Here is a 17,355-nt window from a genome sequence, read left to right on the forward strand (position 1 = left end):
GGAGTCTCATGCAGATGAAGTCAAGTCCCTTTTGTATACACTTTGCTCTCTAGCACCGGGCTCTGCCGGACGACAGAAACAGAGCTGGAATCACTCCAAAGTCCTCCCACAGTCAGTCTCTGTCATTGTCAGAGTCAGTCTCCAGCTGCCGGGGCTGTTCCTGGGGGAAATCAATAAATGGTGTCATCACCCTCACCTCGCGCAGGGGGCGGGCGGAGAGAAGGCTCTTCATTCTCCAGGAAAAAGCGGTCCCACCGCCGGCAATCAGCGCCCTAATCTGAAGCCTTAAAGCCTAAGCATCCTAACATGTACAGTCACGACTCGGGGGGGGGGGGGGGGGACCCAGGGCGGTGCCTGCTGCCCAGCCGAGGATGAAAGGACCCCACAGGCTTCCAGCTTTTATACAGGGGCACAGCTCCGAGCGAACCCCCTCGCTCGCCGCAGGATGCCGGTGTGTGAATATAAAGATAAAAGTCAAGTGGTAGTTGGTGCTCAAGATTCAGCGCCAACACAAAGGTGTTTCTTAATGGTATTAGCTGGTGAGCAGTCCTCTAAGTGAAACAGTTTTTTTCTCTAACTTCTACAGGAGATGTAGACTTGCATGTGGCGAGGGGGCAGCCAGAGCGTCCTTTCCTGCCACTGAGGCGCTCGATGCTCTCGGTTCTAGAAATACCTCTGGTTCTAGAGGGAGGCAGGTAGTTCTCCCCTGCGTGTGGTAACTGCAGCGACTACCTGAAACACGGAGGCAAGGGGCCAGTGGGGATGTGTGTCAGCCATCCCTCCCCTCAAAGTGGTTCAGGACAACGGAAAACCTGTTCTTCATCAGATGTTGACCACAATAACCGCTGTCCTGGGAACCTTATAAGTCACGAAGCCTTGAATCACCCACACCTGTCGGTTTGAATAGTAACATCCTTGCTTCTCGGATGGGAATTTCGTTCTGGCAGAACCCAACTGTGTGTTTTATATTTAACTTTTCCTAATAAGAAATCCTCATGAATGCTGCCCTTCTCCCCTCCTCAGATGTGGAAAAGTCGTTACCGAAAAGGAGAGGAGCCCACCTGCTGGGGGAGAGGACGGCGTGTGTGTCGGCCGCCGTGTCTGACGAGTCGGTGGCTGGAGACAGCGGGGTCTACGAGGCGTTTGTGAAACAGTAAGGGCTCCTCTCAGCAGGGGGGCTTCCCATCACTCACACCCCATCGGCATGGGGGGGTCACAGGCTGGGATGTCCTGCCGTCAGTCCGCTCTTTGCAGCGGCACAGCTGTAGCATTGAGGGAACAGGGTGCCTGGACATCTCAGTGTCCCCAAAACACGGGTGTGCTCAGACACCTCACCTTCTCTGAGACTTAAAACTTGACTTGAATGAGAATTGGAGGGGTCGCCCACATCTGCTTGGCCCGTCGAGCTCCCCGAGTAGGTTTTGGAAGGCTGGAATGTGTCCAGGGGTGCAGTGTCCCCCAGGGAGGCTCAGGAAGGTTGGGCATCAGAGAGTCTTCCCCGTGAAGGGTCAGAGACAGACCCCTCTGGACAAGGTGATGGAAGATCTCAGAGCGAGCGCTCCCTGGACCGGCCCGTGGTTGGGGTGGATGCAGGGGTGCTGGTGATTCAGGTTTCCATTCAGATTGATTAAGCGGCAGGCAGTACCCGGAGCCACCGAGATCCCCATTAATAACCTGTCCTCCTGCGCCCGCTGTCGCCCTGCGCCCAGGCCCAGTGAAGCCGAAGACGTTACTTACACCGAGGAGGAAGCTTCCGTCGTGGAGACGGCCCAGGTGCAGATCGGACTCAGGTAAAGGAGCGTGCCCGGGGAGGGGCGCCTCTAGGAGCCTGTGCTCTCCCCTCATTTCATCAGCTCCCCTTTCCACAGATACGATGCGAAAAGGTCAAGTTTCGTGGTGATTATAGCACAACTCCGGAACCTTCACGCCTTCCTGATACCTCATACTTCAAAAGTGTAAGTAAAATCCGTGGAGAGCACATGAGCTTGAAACTGCCCACGTGTGACAGTTTTCCACTGTAATCAAGAGATCCAGCCGGCGGAGACGTGGAGACACGTGGCGGGGCTGGCCAGGCCTTAGCGACAACAGACAGGCGAGAGAAAAGGGAAATTCGAAAAAGCGTTTTGGGTTTTGGTTGTTACTCAGCCGATTCATTATTAAGAATAGGGAGTAAGACTTTCTGTCTCGCTCTTCAGCCAGGAACCCTGTGTTACGCTCGGGTGGGGGGTGATCTTTTGAAATAGTTAACCTTTTTGTTACTGCTGAGCCGTGACGGCTCACCACTTGGCTTGGAGGAATTTTCTGATCTTTCCCCTGAAAATGTGGCGAGTGATTAAATTTTATTTATCAGGACAGCATTGGGAAACCTGGTGTCGTGCTGCGTGTAACAGTTTCATGTTTTTATCATCCAACACTCCCTTCCCTGGGACCAGAAGTTCCTTAAAGTTGTCTCAGTTTATTTCACTTCACGAAGCCGTGAACCCCGAGGAAGCGGTGGCGTGACGCCACACAGTGTGTGGGTGCCCCCAGGAGCACCGTGGCCCAGATAATGACACTGCCGAAGGTGACGACCAGGATGAAGTAGCCCTGAAACAGGTTTTTTCCCTTTAACTTCAGAACCCTTTTTTTTTTTAATGCAAATTTGGAATCTTCTTTTTTTTTTTTAAAATATATCTTTATTGATTACAGAGAGAGGAAAGGAGAGGGAGAGAGAGAGAGACAGAAACATCAACGATGAGAGTCATTGATCAAGCCCGCAACCGGGCATGTGCCCTGACCAGGAATCGAACCCTGATCGCCTGGATCCTAGGTCGAATCTCAACCGCTGAGCCACGCCCGGCTGGGCCAGAGCCCATTTTTGACTGAGTCCCGGCCAGCGGGGTGTAGTGGCCGGCACTGGCCGGGGTGTCGGTGAGGAGCCCCCGGCCCCGGCTGGGGAGGAGCCCGAGCAGAGCGAGCCCTGCCTCCTTTCTCCCGGCCGACGGCCCCTGACGGGAGCAGCCTCTGTTCCCGGGAGCATTTAGGATCCGCAGTGGGTTCGGCCGCTGTGCAGGGCAAAGCTGAAGTCTGGAGACGCAGACGCTCTTTCCCGCGTTCCTGCTCCCCAGTACCCGCCTCCCTGGGCAGAGAAAGGGACCTCTGCCGAGCCTCCAGCCTCGACTGCAGCGGCCAGATCCACCTGGATTTTAGCACTGCGTCTCCATGATCAGTGTTTATATAAATACAGAAATAATAAGACATTCCTCAGTCCACATGTGCCTTTACGGTCCTTTCCATTGGAGAGAGGCCTCTCTTAGAACTTGAATTAGACAGGCCTGGCAGTGGGGCTGGGGGTGGGGGCCGGGATTTATTGGGTGTTCTCTTCCCAGGATTTAAAAGAAAATATCTCCTGCTGTTTCCAAGAATTGTGCGTCCTCATATAATGTGTGCTCGGAAAACGCACTTTGAAGCAGTATCAGAAGTTCTTTCTTTCTCTAACTCTTCTGAATTTTGCAAAGCTAAGACTCTTAAAACAATTTATCATTTCTGAGGTGCTAGACAGTGATTTTTTTGACTGTTGAATTTCATCTGTTTTAAGTTTTTTTCACAACGTGCTCCTCAGCCGTTCTTTTTCTCCAGTAGGATAAATGTGTTCCCTTCCTGGGACGTGATTGCTGACGTCTCTTGTTAAATACTGAGGATGAGTCTCCTTTGGGACAAAGTCAGCAGTATCAGCTTAGTGTGTCCCCACCTTCCCAGGCTCACAAATCACCCATTTGGGAGTTGGCTGTACATGGGAAGGTGGGGCATTCGATTCATCTGTCCCAAGGGCATTGCTCCCGGTCACCTTCCTGTCATGTGCCCTTGCTGTGGCCCGGGGGGCGTGGCAGGCTGGGGCCCATGCTCGGGCACTGGAGACACCAGCAGGCTGGGGACAGAGCCTCTGTGTCCCGGAGCAGGAACAGACCCGTTACGACAGCGACGAAGCTCTGTTGATACCGAGCTCCTTGTTCCCCAGGTTTCTCTCTTACGGATAATTTCAGGCCGCAGCCGTGAGTGCCGGGCAGCTGAAGAGCCTCTGAGACCCGGGTGTCTGCTCTCTCTGCAGGTACTTCAGGGTTGCTCTGCTGCCCTCCTCGGTGGACGTCAGCTGCCTGTTTCGAACAAAAGTCCACCCGGCCACGGAGTCCCTTCTGTTCAATGACATGTTCCGAGTGGCTATTTCCCAGACGGCCTTGCAGCAGAAGACGCTGCGGGTGGACCTGTGCTGCGTGAGCACCCACCGCAGGGAGGAGTGCCTGGTGGGTTTCTAGTTGCCATTTGCCAGCCCGATGTCACCACAAACCTGCCCAGTGCCTCGGGCATACCCGTGGCTGTTCCGGTTTCCATCGGAAGGAGTGATTTCGGGTTTTCACTTTTACTCCAGACCCCTCACATCTGCTTACACATCGTGATTTTCTGTAAAACATACCTTCCGTCTCGACCCTTTGGCTAAAGAAGCTCTTTTTGACCGGTGACCTCTGTCACCGTGGAGCATGTTTACTCTCAGTGCGCGTCTCGTGCTGGGTGCTCGGTACACATTGTCTCATGAAAAAGGTGTGATTACTCCTATTTTCAGATAAAGAACTGCTTAGAGAGGTAATGTGCTCACACAGCCCCCTACATAGTTCATTGTTACATATTTAAATCGAGTAAGACACTGAGTGTTTAAGTCCTTCAGCTCCTCCCAGCCCCGGTGGCAGAGCTTCTAGGAGGATGTGTGTTGCTGTTTAGGGCCTATGATATTTAAATGCTAAAGCAGAAGACTCTGTGCAACTAATAGTGAGTTTAACGCACTGCTGTGCATTATAACCAGAAAACCGTTACACACCAGGCAAGTATTCAAATGTGTTATAAAACGGGGGGGCCTCTAACTGAACCTTTCTCTGCAGTACGGTAGGAAACAGAAACACATGTTTCACAATGCACAAAGTTTAAAAGAGTGGGAGATTTCTTATTAATCTTTCTTTTTCTGTATATAAAAAATATCCGACATTGCCTGACAATAAAGAAAGTTAGAAAGAAGCAAAGATAACAGATTTGTCAGGCGTCAGAGAGGCTTAGTATAATAGACTTGTGTCAGCATCCATAGAGTTAATAAATATGTTAATCGATAGTGTTACACTAGGTACAGTTTAACTTAGATTCTGGATGCTAAGTGTGATTTGGTGGAATATAAAAGCTTTTAACCTTTTTTTTTTTATTACTTGTTTATCCAAGTAAAATTTTTCTAATTTCTCATTTAAGAACAACAGTGGAGTTTTTTGTTTGTTTGTTTTTAAATTTTTCAGTGGATAATGGATTTTTATAGATCACTCATAGCATATTTTATACTTAGTCATTTGTTTTTTAAATTTTTATGTTTTAACTTTTTCTTTAAAAATAATTTCACACGAAATGTCACATGCTTAGTTATTAAGTTTTGGCATAATAGTCTCTCACAAAACCATCCCAGAGTTGGCTCTCAGATTAGGATCAGTTCTTACCTGGTCACACCTGAAAATATAAAACATCTTTGGGTTTTAAAAAAATCCACCAATGTTTTATGTCATGAATATTGCATTTTTTTTACCCTAAAACAAGCTTGCCCAATAATCTTAATTCCATCAGAAGCAAATCTGAATTTAAACATTCTATTTTCTCTCTTTTTCTCTCTTCCCTCCCATAGGCTGGAACTCAGATCAGCCTGGCCGATCTGCCGTTTTCCAATGAAATTTTCACCCTGTGGTATAACTTGCTTCCTTCTAAGCAGATGCCTCCCAAAAGGAATGAAGAAAAACACGAGGATTCTGTATTTCAACCAGCCCAGCCACCGGTGGACCCGATAGACTTGGTGAGTCAGAGGCAGAGAGGACAGACCACTGCGGTTAGTGACAGCGCGGCGTATGGAACGCCGCGGAACCACCGCGTTTCTGTTCACGTCCACTCCTCCCTCCTCCCAGCTTCCTAAAAATGAAAGATAATTTCCAGCTGTTTCACGTATCGTTTACAAAAGAATCGCTTGTTTCTGCTCACACTTCCTCCCATAAAAGTAACTTGATGTGGAGGCTTCATCGTTTTACGTGACCATGAAAAGCCTTTTGATTTAAATTTATACTTTTACACATTGTGTTCACTGTCAAGTTATACAGTTGAAACTCTTACATTTTAGAACATAACCTTAGTTTCCATTTATAACATCAATCCCCAGAAATATTTTCTATTACAAAGAGCGTTGTAACCAATAGTCATACTTGAGTACATCAAAAATTTTACAAAGGGGCACTGTATGAGGCTGTTCACCCCCCACCGGGCATCCGTGGGTATTGTTACTGCGTTCAGGCTTATGCTAGATTATCTGTGGGGAAAGATTTTACTAAGCACAGTCAGATCATTAAAGCAGCAGGGCTCCTCTGACCCTCTGTGCGAGAACCTGTAGTGGACGCTGTGGTGGGTGGGCAAGGGAGACACACGTGTTGGAGGTTCATATCCCACACCCAGGCTTATGGCCCACACTCAGGGAGGCTTTCAGGTGCTTTCAGACGGTCCCCCTGTGGGTGAGCTTTTTTAGAAGCTCTGTGCAGTACAATTCACACACCGTCCAGTTCACCCATTTAAAGTAGAGTTCACCCATTTGAAGCACACAATTCAATCGTTTTTAGTTTGTTCACAGACATGTGCAGCCATCACCACAGCCTAATACCGAACACGGTCATCACCCCAAAAGGAAGCCCGCACCCTTTAGCTGGCAGTCGCTCCCGGTCTCCCTGACCCCTTTCCCCCAAGGCAACACTGGACTTCTTTCTGTCTGTACATTTGCTGATTATGGACATTTCATATAAATGGGTAAAAACAATATTTGTTCTTTTGTGACTATCTTCTTTCACTTAGCAGAATGTTTTCAAGGTACATCCATGTAGTAGGATGTATTAGTGTCTCATTCCTGTTATTTCCAAATAACATTCCATTGTAAGGACGTACACCTTTTATTTACCTATTCATCAGCTGATGGGCGTTTGGGCTGTTTATACTTTTTTACTGTTATTATTAATGATGCTGTGAACATTTGTGTACGAGTTTATACAGGTGTGCTTCGTTTCTCTTGAGTATGTACCTAGGAGTGGGCTTGTTGGGTCATATAATTTTATGTTTAGCATTTTGAGGAACTGCCAGACTGTTTTCCAAAGTGGCTGCACCATTTTACACTCCCACCCGCGGTGTGTGAGGATTCCAGTTTCCCGCACCCTCGCCCACGTTGTTAACCTGTCTATTCTAGTGGGTATGCAGGGGTGTCCCTGTGGTTTTCATTCCCTAATCACTAATGATGCTGAGCATATTTTCATGAGCTTGTTGGTCATTGGTATAGCTTTTTTTTTTTTTTTTGAGAACTGTCTGTTCAGATCCCTTGTTTATTTTTTAAATGGGTTATTTTATCTATTTATTGTTGAGTTATGAGAGTTCCTCATATATTCTTGATACAAGTCTCTTATCCAGTAAAGTACTTGCAAATATTTTCTCTCATTCTGTGAGTTGTCTTTTCACTTTCTTGATGGTTTCATTTGCAGCAAAGTTTTAAATTGTGATGAAAGTCAAATTGTCTCTTTTTCTCTCTCACTGCTTACGCTGTTGATGTCATATTTAAGAAGGCTTTGCCAAACCTGACATCACAAAGATTTACTCCTATGTTTTCTTCTGAAAGTTTTAAAGTTTAGTTTTATTTTTAGGTCTCTGATTAATTTTTTTTGTATGTGATGTAAAGAATGGGTCCATGTTCACTCTTTTGTATGTGGGCATGCAATTGTCCAACACCGTTCATTGAAAAAACTATTATTCTTTCCCCCAGCAAATTATCTTGGTACCCTTGCCGAAAACCATTTGACCATAAGTGAGCATTTATTTTTCTGGACTCTAAATTCTGTCCATTAGTCTACATGTCTGTACTTATGCCTATAGGTTAGTAGTTATTTTGAAATCAGAAAGTATGACTCATCAAACTTTGTTTTTCTTTTTCAAGATGGTTTGGGGTCCCTTGCATTTCCATGTGAATGTTAGTACCAGTTGGTCAATTGCCACACAAAAAAAGACAGCTAGGATTTTGATGGAGATTGCATAGAGTCAGTAGGTCAGTTTGGGGGTATTGCCACCTTAACAGTGTTGAGTCTAATGATCCATGAATGCAGGACATCTTCCCATTTATTCAGGTCTTCCTTCATTACTTTCAACAATGTTTTGTAGTTTTCAGAGTCCAGGTTTACACTTCTCTTGTTAATTTTATTCTTTTTGATGCCCGTGTAAATAGAATTATTTCCTTAATTGCTTATTCAGATTATTCATTGCATAGTTAATTTTTGTCTGTCTTGTGTCCTGCAACCTTGCTGAACTAAGTTGTTAGTCCTAATAGTTTTAGTGGATTTCCCAGGATTTTCTACATATAAGATTATATCTTCTGGAAACAGAGTTAGTTTCCTTCTTCCTTTCAGGTTGCTTTGCATTTCTCATTCTTGCCCATCTGCCCCTGCTGGAACCCCCAGTGCCAGATCGAAAGAGGTGGTGAGAGTAGACGACCTTGCCTTGTGCCTGGTCTTCTTGGGAAGCTTTCAGCCTTTCACCGTTGATATGATTTTTGCTGTGGGCTTTTGGTAGATGCTCTTTATCAGATTAAGGAACCTCTCTTCCTAGTTTGTTGAGTGTTTTTACCATTAAAGGTTATTGGATTTGACAAGAGCTTTTCAGCCTTTATTGAGATGATCATGTGGTTTCTGTCCTAAATTCTATTCACATGGTTTATTGATTTTCAGATGTTAAGCCAATCTTACGTTCCTAGGATACATCCCCTCGTGGTTATGGCATATAATCCTTTTTATATGTTTATTAGATTTAGTTTTCTAACTTTTTCTTGAGGACTTTTTTGTATATTTCCATGGTTTTCATGTGATGTCTTTGTTTGGTTTTGATACCAGGGTAATTCTGGCCTCATGGAGTGAGTTAGGAAGGGTTCCTTCCTTCTTTACCTTTTGAAAAAGCTTGAGGAGAATTGAATTCTTTAAATGTTTGGTGGAGTTCACCACTGAAGCCAACTGAGCCTGGACTTTTCTTTGTGGGAAGTTTCTTGTTTACAGTTCAGTCTCTTTACTGGTCATAAGTGTACCCAGAATGTTTTTGCGTATGTTGGTTTTGGTAGTTTGTGTCTCTCTAGGAAATTGCCTATTGCATCCAGGTTACTAATGTGTTCGTAGTATTTATTCCTTTACAATCCATTTTATATTTGTAAAGTTGGTAGTGATGTCCCCTCTCTCATTCTTGATATTAGCTTTTAGTCTCTTTTTCTTGGTTAATTTCACTAATGGTTCATCAGGTTTTTTGATCTTCTCAAAGAACCAACTTTTGTTTTCATTGATTTCGCTAATATTTCTCTATTCTCTACTTCATGAATTTCCTCTCTAGTCTTTATTTTTCCTTCCCTTTGATTGCTTTCAGTTTATTTTGCTTTTTTTCCATGTAGGAGATTAGGTTACCAGTTTGAAATCTTTCCTTTTTTTTATTACAGGTGCTGACAGCTATAAATTTCCCTCTGAGTACTGCTTTAGTAGCATCTCAAATTTAGTATATTGTGTTTTAATTTTTATTCATGTCACAGTGTTTTGTAATTTTCCTTGAGACTTCTTTGACTCATTGGTTATTTGTGAATGTGTTAATTTCCACATATTTGTTAATTTCCTGTTTCTTTCTGTTATTGAATTCTAATTTTATTACAGTGTGGTCAAAGGACATATTTTATATGATTTCAGTCCTTTCAAATTTATTGAGGCTTGTTTAATGGCATAGCTGGCATGTGGTCTATCCCAGAGAGTGTTCTGTGTGCACTTGAGAAGAATTTATATTCTGCTGTTGTAGGGTGGAGTGTCCTGTAAGGGTTTCTTAGGTTTAGGGCTGAATAGTATTCCATCGTATGCATGTATCACATCTTGTTTTACCAGGCATCTGTCAAAGGACACAGGTTGTCCATGTCTTGGCTGTTGTGAATAATGCTGCAGTGAACATGGGGTACATATGTCTTTATGAATAAGTGTTTTCAAACTTTGGGGGCTGATATTCAGAAGAGCGATTGCTAAGTGTTGATTTGTAAGAGATAATGCCTCTTTTTTTCTTTCACCACTTGAAAAACTTCCTCTTATTCTTTGATTTTCAGTAATTTCACTCTTATGTGCTAATGTGATTTGTGTGGGGGGGGGGGCGGTTATGCTGGTGAAATTCTCCATCATTTCATCGGTTTTCTTAAGCATATAATTGTAAAATTTTAAATTTCTTCTCTAAATAACTGCAGTGTATGGATCACTTGTGGGTCTGCCTCTTTTGTCTGTTGTTTCTCTTGGCTTTCAGTCACTGGGTCCTGGTGTCAGTGGAATGCTGGATGTTATATATGAAGAATTATAGAGGCTCTGGCTGATAGCTTCCTCCAGAGAGGGTGCAATGTTCTTCCGGAAGGCAGATTACAGTGTGGGCAGATCACCTGGGTCACTAGGGGGACCTGAACTCCAGTTTTTCTCTCCCTAAGATGGTGAGGCAGCCAAAATACCTGCTTACTGCTTTAGCCTCCAACCAGCTGGATTTTGCTTTGTTTCTCAGCTTCTTGCTCTGCACATTTACAGCTTAGGAATGGCAGATGCCTCGATGGAAATACTGCAGAAAGTTGGGCTCACTTTAGAGTCATTTTCCCTGATCCCTTTTGTGCTGACTGCATGGTAGTCCCCAGCTCATGTTTCCTCTTTACATTCTACCAACACTGCCACCATTCTGGGCAGCACCGTCTGTCTGGTCTGTAGGCCTCACCACTAGACTGAACACCTGCCCCCAAGGGAAAGAGTGGCAGTGATGGTCCGCTCACCTCCTTGCATTTCCCTCTGCCTGGGATCTTGGCCCTCTCGTCCTGATTACCTTTGTGGCTCTTCTTTGCTTTAAAGCAGCTGGAGTGTTTGTTTGCTTCTTGCTTTGGGTTTTATTTTGTTCATCTTTCATATTCTCAGCAGGAGAACTGGGTCTAGTACCAGCTTCTTTTACACAACTGGAAGTCCCCACCTGATGAGTTTCTAAATTATTCCTAGAGGTGTGTGCCGCTCATCGCCATATGTTTTACCTTCTCCAGGACGCAGTGTCAGCCTTACTGGCAAGAACGTCGGCTGAGCTGTTGGCTGTGGAGCAGGAATTAGCCCAAGAAGAAGAAGAATCGGGGCCGGAAGAAGGGCAGAGGGGCCCAGACGGAGACTGGTAAACCCTCACCTCCCTTGGCTGCGGGGAACTCAAAGAGCATGGGCTTAGTTTCTCATAAGAAACTCTCAGGGAAACCTTTATGGGTTCAGATCTCATTCTGGAATCATGGGAAGCGGCGCAGCTTCAGGAAGCTGCCCCCCGAGGAACCGCGTCCTCGATCATTAGTTGAAGAAGGTCATGGCGAGGTTGTCGGCAGAGTTAACACATGAGCGAGACTCTGCTCTTCAGTAATTTTTAACACTATTTCCTGAGCTTTTCAAACCTTAAAGGTTAAACTAAAGTTCTTACTCTGAAAGGAGTGGTAGTTTATTGTAGACTTATAGGTAAGTTTAAAAACTGGCTCTGTGTTCCTTTCAATTACCAGAAGCAGCGGTTAGGCCTGAGTGAGTCCAAGCAGGCGTTGAGGAAACAGCTCCTGAGCAGCCGTTTCTCTGTCACCACTCCCACCGTCCTTTCTGTGATCTTCCCATTGTTCATACCCGTCCTTTACAAAAAAGGGAAAATCTGTTGTTACAGCTTTTGTCTAGGTTCCCGTGTTATGTGTAAAGAATGATATCTTTCCTGGCTTGTACTGTTTTTTCTAAAAACAAATTTTAGTGGCTGCATCTGTTTTTTAAGTATACATGTACAATTATTTGAATTAACTATTTATATATAGTTGCTTTTACTGTTCGGTATGACTGAACTACTGTTAACTCACGTGCATATACATATAGAGCATGCAATTGTGTGTATGTGCTCGTAGAAAACTTTCTACAAATTAGAATGACAAGATATATCATAAAAACAAGATTGTGGGCATTTGGAAGGCACAGCTTACTACAGTGATGTAAGAAGGTTCAGGTATACTCGGCTCTTATCAAAAGCCCTTTATAGTGAGTACAAACCAGAGCACCACAAAGAAAAGTGAGTGTGAGAGTGATTACGAGTTTCATCCAGCTGTCTTTAGTTAATAAGCCTGCCCTGTGGATGTGAAATGCAACCTGTTTCACACACATTTCAAAAAATACACTTAGTACGCACCATGAAGGAACTGATAACTCACAGTACCCATTGCTAGCTGCCCCTTCTTTACGTCATGACTAGGTGTTTAACTACCAGGCTGTCCCACCTTGTTAGTATGTCACCGATCACAGTCAAAGCTCGACTTTTGGTCGTCATAGAAAATGTTTGCCTTGTGAGAACATGAAACTCAGCAAAGCATGAGAAATCTAAACCAGGCTGGTGCTCTTGCTTTCCTGTCAGTAGAATTCATACAGAATATATGTACATTGTAGTGCCCCTACTTGTAATGCCACCCAAGCCTGGCCACGGCTGTTGTTGAAGACAAGGTCACGTGGCACGAAGGGCCTTCTGGTGTTTCAGGGGTAAGCCTCGCCCACCGGGTCTCCCCCCGCTGGACCGAGAGCACAGTTGATAATGGATATTGTTAATCCTCGTGTCTTTACTGTTACCGAGAGGCGCTCTGTTCCATTGTATGAGTAATTTTACAGGAAATGAACTAACACCAAGTTATACTCTAGTGAGTGACGGTATTTTTAAATGGCGGGGCTAAACTTTATATTTGATTTTCAGTATATTTCTATTTTAATCTCTAGGAATTAGGTCAAATTTCATGAATTTAACATTTTAGTTCCTAACAATGGTGACTTTGCTGTAGATTACTAGAGATAATTTTATTTTGCATGATCATTTTAGTAAAAATGGCTTGGACCGTTGTGTGTCCGTTGATCCGTGCCCTGGTAGCCGGTGAGCGTGCCCAGGTGGCGCTGAGCTCGGACACCCAGCTTGACTTAAAGTGTGTCTTGCTTTGTTTCCCCGAAGGCTGACGATGTTGAGAGAGGCCTCTGATGAAATCGTGGCTGAAGAAGAGGCTGAAGCTGCGTCGCCAGAGGGCAGCAGCCATACAGAAGACTTAAGCTCGTGCCCCAGTGTGCCCGAGACACATGAAGGCACGAGTGGGGGAGAAAACAGCTGTGCCAAAGACCTCGGGAGTCAGCCACCTGCCGGGACGCCCACCCTCGTGAGTATTCCAGCCCCGCTGCCCCGAGGCAGGGCTCGTAGGCACCGTGCCGCCGAGTTTGGCTCTTTGGGCGTAACTCCACACCCAGACTTCATGCAAAAGCTGATCGGGATGGGCATTTGTGGGAGTGGGCTCCCAGAAGCATCGTGTTTTACATTTTAAAATGGGCGCAAAATACTCATTCCCCACTTAACTTTCATAGAAGATGAATAGTGCTGTTTAGATCTTGGCAACTGTTCTGTGAATATTTATTAGCAGCAGTTTCAGAATTTCCTAGATAACACCAGGATGACTACTTGATTGTATTAAGTTTCATAAATGTCATCAGTTTATTGCGATTTCTAAGATGCAGTAAACATTTAAAGCTCACTTGGGTTAAACGGTGTTCTGAGTGACGTCTCTTCTGGGAGGTGGCAGGTGACCCAGTCCGGGCCCAGGCAGTAGTTAAGTAACAGACGTGCTGAGGGGTGACATTACTTTCCAGCATTGAGGACGCCAGCAAATGGGATGTTGTAACAAGCTTAGACAGTTTCAGTTCTTTATTCCCGGGAAAAATAATACCACGTGTACCTTGACCGAAGACTTCATATGGATGTATATGTGTAACTGCATATTCTCTGCAAACCTGTAACTTCGTAGTATATTTTCATTTTCTTATAGCTAATTACCTTTAGCATTTATTCTGGAAAAAACCCAGCAGTTTAGTGATATTTAATGGTGAGGCAGGCCCAAGGGAGATTGTTTATAGAGCCGCATTTACCCTCTGTAAATGCAAGCCTTCATTCTTTAGGCCTGGCCTGTTAGGTGGTGACCCTGTTGGACAGACATTGCCCCACCCCCGCCCCCGCCCGCCCGCTGTGGGTGGGTCTCGCGGGGACCCCATTGGGGTGCAGGAAGCCCTCTCAGAGGCGGCCCTAGTGCCAGATGAGTGTGTCTGGCAAGGTTAGATGTTTCTTTTGTACTCGGAAGAACGGGACATAAACGTGTCCACGGGCGCAGCTCCTCACGAAGGACTTCTGTTCCAGGTGGACAAAGAGACAAACACGGAAGAAGCCGGCGGCGGCGGCGGCGGCGCGGGGCGGGCGGAGGAGCGGCGGCGGCCCCCGGTGCGGAGCGGCGTGATCGTGCGCTCGCAGACCTTCTCGCCCGGCGAGCGCAGCCAGTACGTCTGCCGGGTAAGGGCCGCCCCGCCCGGGCGCGGGGCCCCTCCCGCTGCGCGGCGCGGCGCTAGGGGCGCTCTCCTGCGCTGCACGTGAACGTCACGCTCTTGGGGTTCTTTTCAGTGTGGATTTTGGGGTTTCCCCTCCCCCTAAATGGAATGCCTCATTGGCTCAAGCGCCATTTATTTGGCAAATAAGTGGAATTAGGGACCTGGCTGAGAAGTATACCTGGACGTCAGTCTATATTCAGAAACTAAAGTGACGTGAGGTTTATCTTGTGTAGACCTCTGCTGAATATTATACACCGTGTTAGTCCTGCTGAACCAAAAACCGTGAATTGGGTTTTAGGATAAAAATTATCTTTTTATAATGGTTCTAGACACCAAATCGGAGTCATAGTTCTGTGGAGAATGGTTTTGGGATTCACACCAGTTTACCCAATTCCATTTCCAGTAGTATTTATGATTTATAGTAATATAGGTTTAATATTATAAAATGGGTTAGAAAATACTGTTGCAGTGTATTCATTCAATTCAGCAAATGTTTTTAGTAAGCACCTGCTAGTAAACATGTTCCTGGATACTTGGGATTTGACTGTGAACTAGAGACCCAAGCTCTGCCCTTGCAGAACCCTGGTTCTTGTGACCAGTGGTGTGAAAACAAGGGGCTGGGAATGCTGAGGACAAGGTCGCAGATTTAAGTAGGGTTCAGAGTGGGCTTCATTGATAAGGTGACATTGCAGCAAAGACCTGGAGCCTGCGAGGGAGTGAGGTCCATCTGTCTGGGCTCAGAGTGTTCTAGGTTGTCTAAACTGTGTCTTAACTCCGATTTTAAGCTCTGTACATCAACCTTTCCTTTAAAAATGAATATTGCAGATTAGCTGAAATTACAAAGGATCATTTTAATTCAGAGTATGTATAATTATCCTAACACGTAACTTCTGATAACTGCCACTAAAAGGCAATTTTTTAAATTATTTATAAAAATTAAGTTATTTAAGAAAGCATGAACAGGGAAAAGCTTGTTTGGGGAAGGTTTTCTTTAAGAAATAAACTGTTGCCAGCTGGGCATAGCTCAGTGGTTGAGCATGGACCTAGGATCCAGGAGACCTCAGTTCAGTTCCCACTTAGGGCACTGGCCAGGGTTGCAGGCTTGATCCCCAGCAGGGGGCGTGCAGGAGGCAGCCCATCAATGACTCTCTCATCATTGATGCTTCTATCTCTCTCTCTCCCCTCCCCCTCCTTTCTCTGAAATCAATGAAGATACTTTTTTTAAAAAAAAGAAACTGTTCTCACCACCCACTTTATCTGATAAGCTCTCCTTTGTCAGCAGTGCTTTTCTCTTTTTTTACCCCTTATTACCAGTTAAATCGAAGTGACAGTGACAGCTCCACCCTGGCTAAGAAATCTCTGTTCGTGAGAAACTCCACTGAACGGCGCAGTCTGAGGGTCAAAAGGGTACGTATTCCCTCAGCACCAGCCCACTGTCCCTGACCCACCTGGAGTCGTGACTGCAGGGCGTAAACACTGACTGTTGGGCGTCATTGCTCCCTGCTCCTGGGCTCAGTGAAGCCGCTGTGATCACAGACACGAAAATGTCGTCAGTTGTGGAGATGGGGAGAGGATGCACTTGCGAGCGCTCGTTCACCCGGGTCTGGATCCTCGCTAGTTGAGGCAGGGGATCAACTGTGTGGTGTCGGTGGGGAAGGGGCGGCTGAGTAGGTGGCCGTGTCCCTCCTGAGGGCTGCGGCTTTTCCACACCATGTCTGGCTCCTGAGCAGTTGTGGGAAAAGCATAACACCCGGTACCATCTCCAAGGGCGTGCATTTTGGTAAAGGACTCGTGGTTTTAGCAGCTTTGCTTAAAAATGGGTATTTTTAGAAGGTTAACTTTGATGTTGATGGGAAAGCTCAAGTCGAGTTCTGGAGGCCACAGGTCTCTGGGTGACCTTCAGAGGATAAATCTGAGAGAATGTTTAAATAAATTAAAAGGTAGGACAGTTCAAATAGTTCCGAAATTCCTGTTTACTTAACTGTGGCTGGAATACCGATGGGAGGTTATTTGTTCACTAATGCTGTGCTTCAGCGATCATTTGCTAGGCTGTGTTACTTCAGCCTCCAGCATGTGCAGTAAGCACGAGGCACCGTGAGTGCTGAGCCTGCAGGTGAGGCGCGGCCTGCAGGTGCGTCCAATCTGGAGGAGGCCTCAGGAGCACGCGGGGCTGTTTATGTGTGTGGGTGAGAGGCGGGCGTGAGCTCTGCTGCTGGGAGAATCAAAAGGCCTCGTGGGAGAGGACTGTGGCCTTGACTCCTGGATACAATTTCAAAAGAAAATGGTAGCTTTGTCGGGGGTGGGGGATGGATGCCAGGTGCTGTGGGTAAGTGAAGTGACACCGGGCAGGGCAGGGCAGGGCAGGGCAGGTAGGAAACACATTCAAGGGACAAGAGTGATCCAGCTTGGCCGGAGCTTAGGCTCTGTGGCTGAAGACTGGGAGCGAGGACAGGAAAGGTAAGCTAGTCGTCATCTATACTGGGGACCCTCTGGTTTAACGCTGCTGCATGTGAAGTCCTGGGTATATGACCAGGCAACGCTTGGATCCCCTGGTTTAACCTCCTGGTTACTTGACAGTGATAAGCACATTGCTTTTCTAAAGGTAAACAGACTACCATTACTTAACACCAGCATTTCCAGGGAATTTTGAGGCGTGGATCTTTCAGATTATCAAACTCGATCCTTTAAAAGCCCCTAAATTTACATGCTCTTGAATGAAGGTTCTTCTCAGTCCCTTATATGTCCCCTGCATTTTTAGGTAGCACATACTTTCAGAGGGTGGCAGCCCTCCTCAGAGAAGTTTTAACCAGAAATGTTTACAAGTTGAGTGAAGCTGGGTAACAGTTGGTCACTGATA

At 45.9% G+C, this 17,355-nt stretch overlaps 1 protein-coding gene across 2 annotated transcripts in view; it reads left to right on the forward strand.

The window, feature by feature from the left end:
- WWC2 (WW and C2 domain containing 2) overlaps window positions 1-17,355 on the forward strand; it is a 130,916-nt gene that overhangs the window by 101,658 nt on the left and 11,903 nt on the right. For both annotated transcript variants that reach the window (XM_081129100.1, XM_081129101.1), the window contains 9 exons: window positions 1,024-1,153; window positions 1,710-1,790; window positions 1,869-1,955; window positions 4,088-4,280; window positions 5,687-5,851; window positions 11,141-11,262; window positions 13,090-13,288; window positions 14,314-14,463; window positions 15,813-15,905. In XM_081129100.1, the coding sequence (XP_080985226.1) occupies window positions 1,024-1,153; window positions 1,710-1,790; window positions 1,869-1,955; window positions 4,088-4,280; window positions 5,687-5,851; window positions 11,141-11,262; window positions 13,090-13,288; window positions 14,314-14,463; window positions 15,813-15,905 (1,220 nt within the window). The remainder of the gene's footprint in view (window positions 1-1,023; window positions 1,154-1,709; window positions 1,791-1,868; window positions 1,956-4,087; window positions 4,281-5,686; window positions 5,852-11,140; window positions 11,263-13,089; window positions 13,289-14,313; window positions 14,464-15,812; window positions 15,906-17,355) is intronic.

This window comes from Miniopterus schreibersii (genome assembly GCF_964146895.1).
Source record: "Miniopterus schreibersii genome assembly, chromosome: 2".
Lineage (NCBI taxonomy): Eukaryota > Metazoa > Chordata > Mammalia > Chiroptera > Miniopteridae > Miniopterus > Miniopterus schreibersii.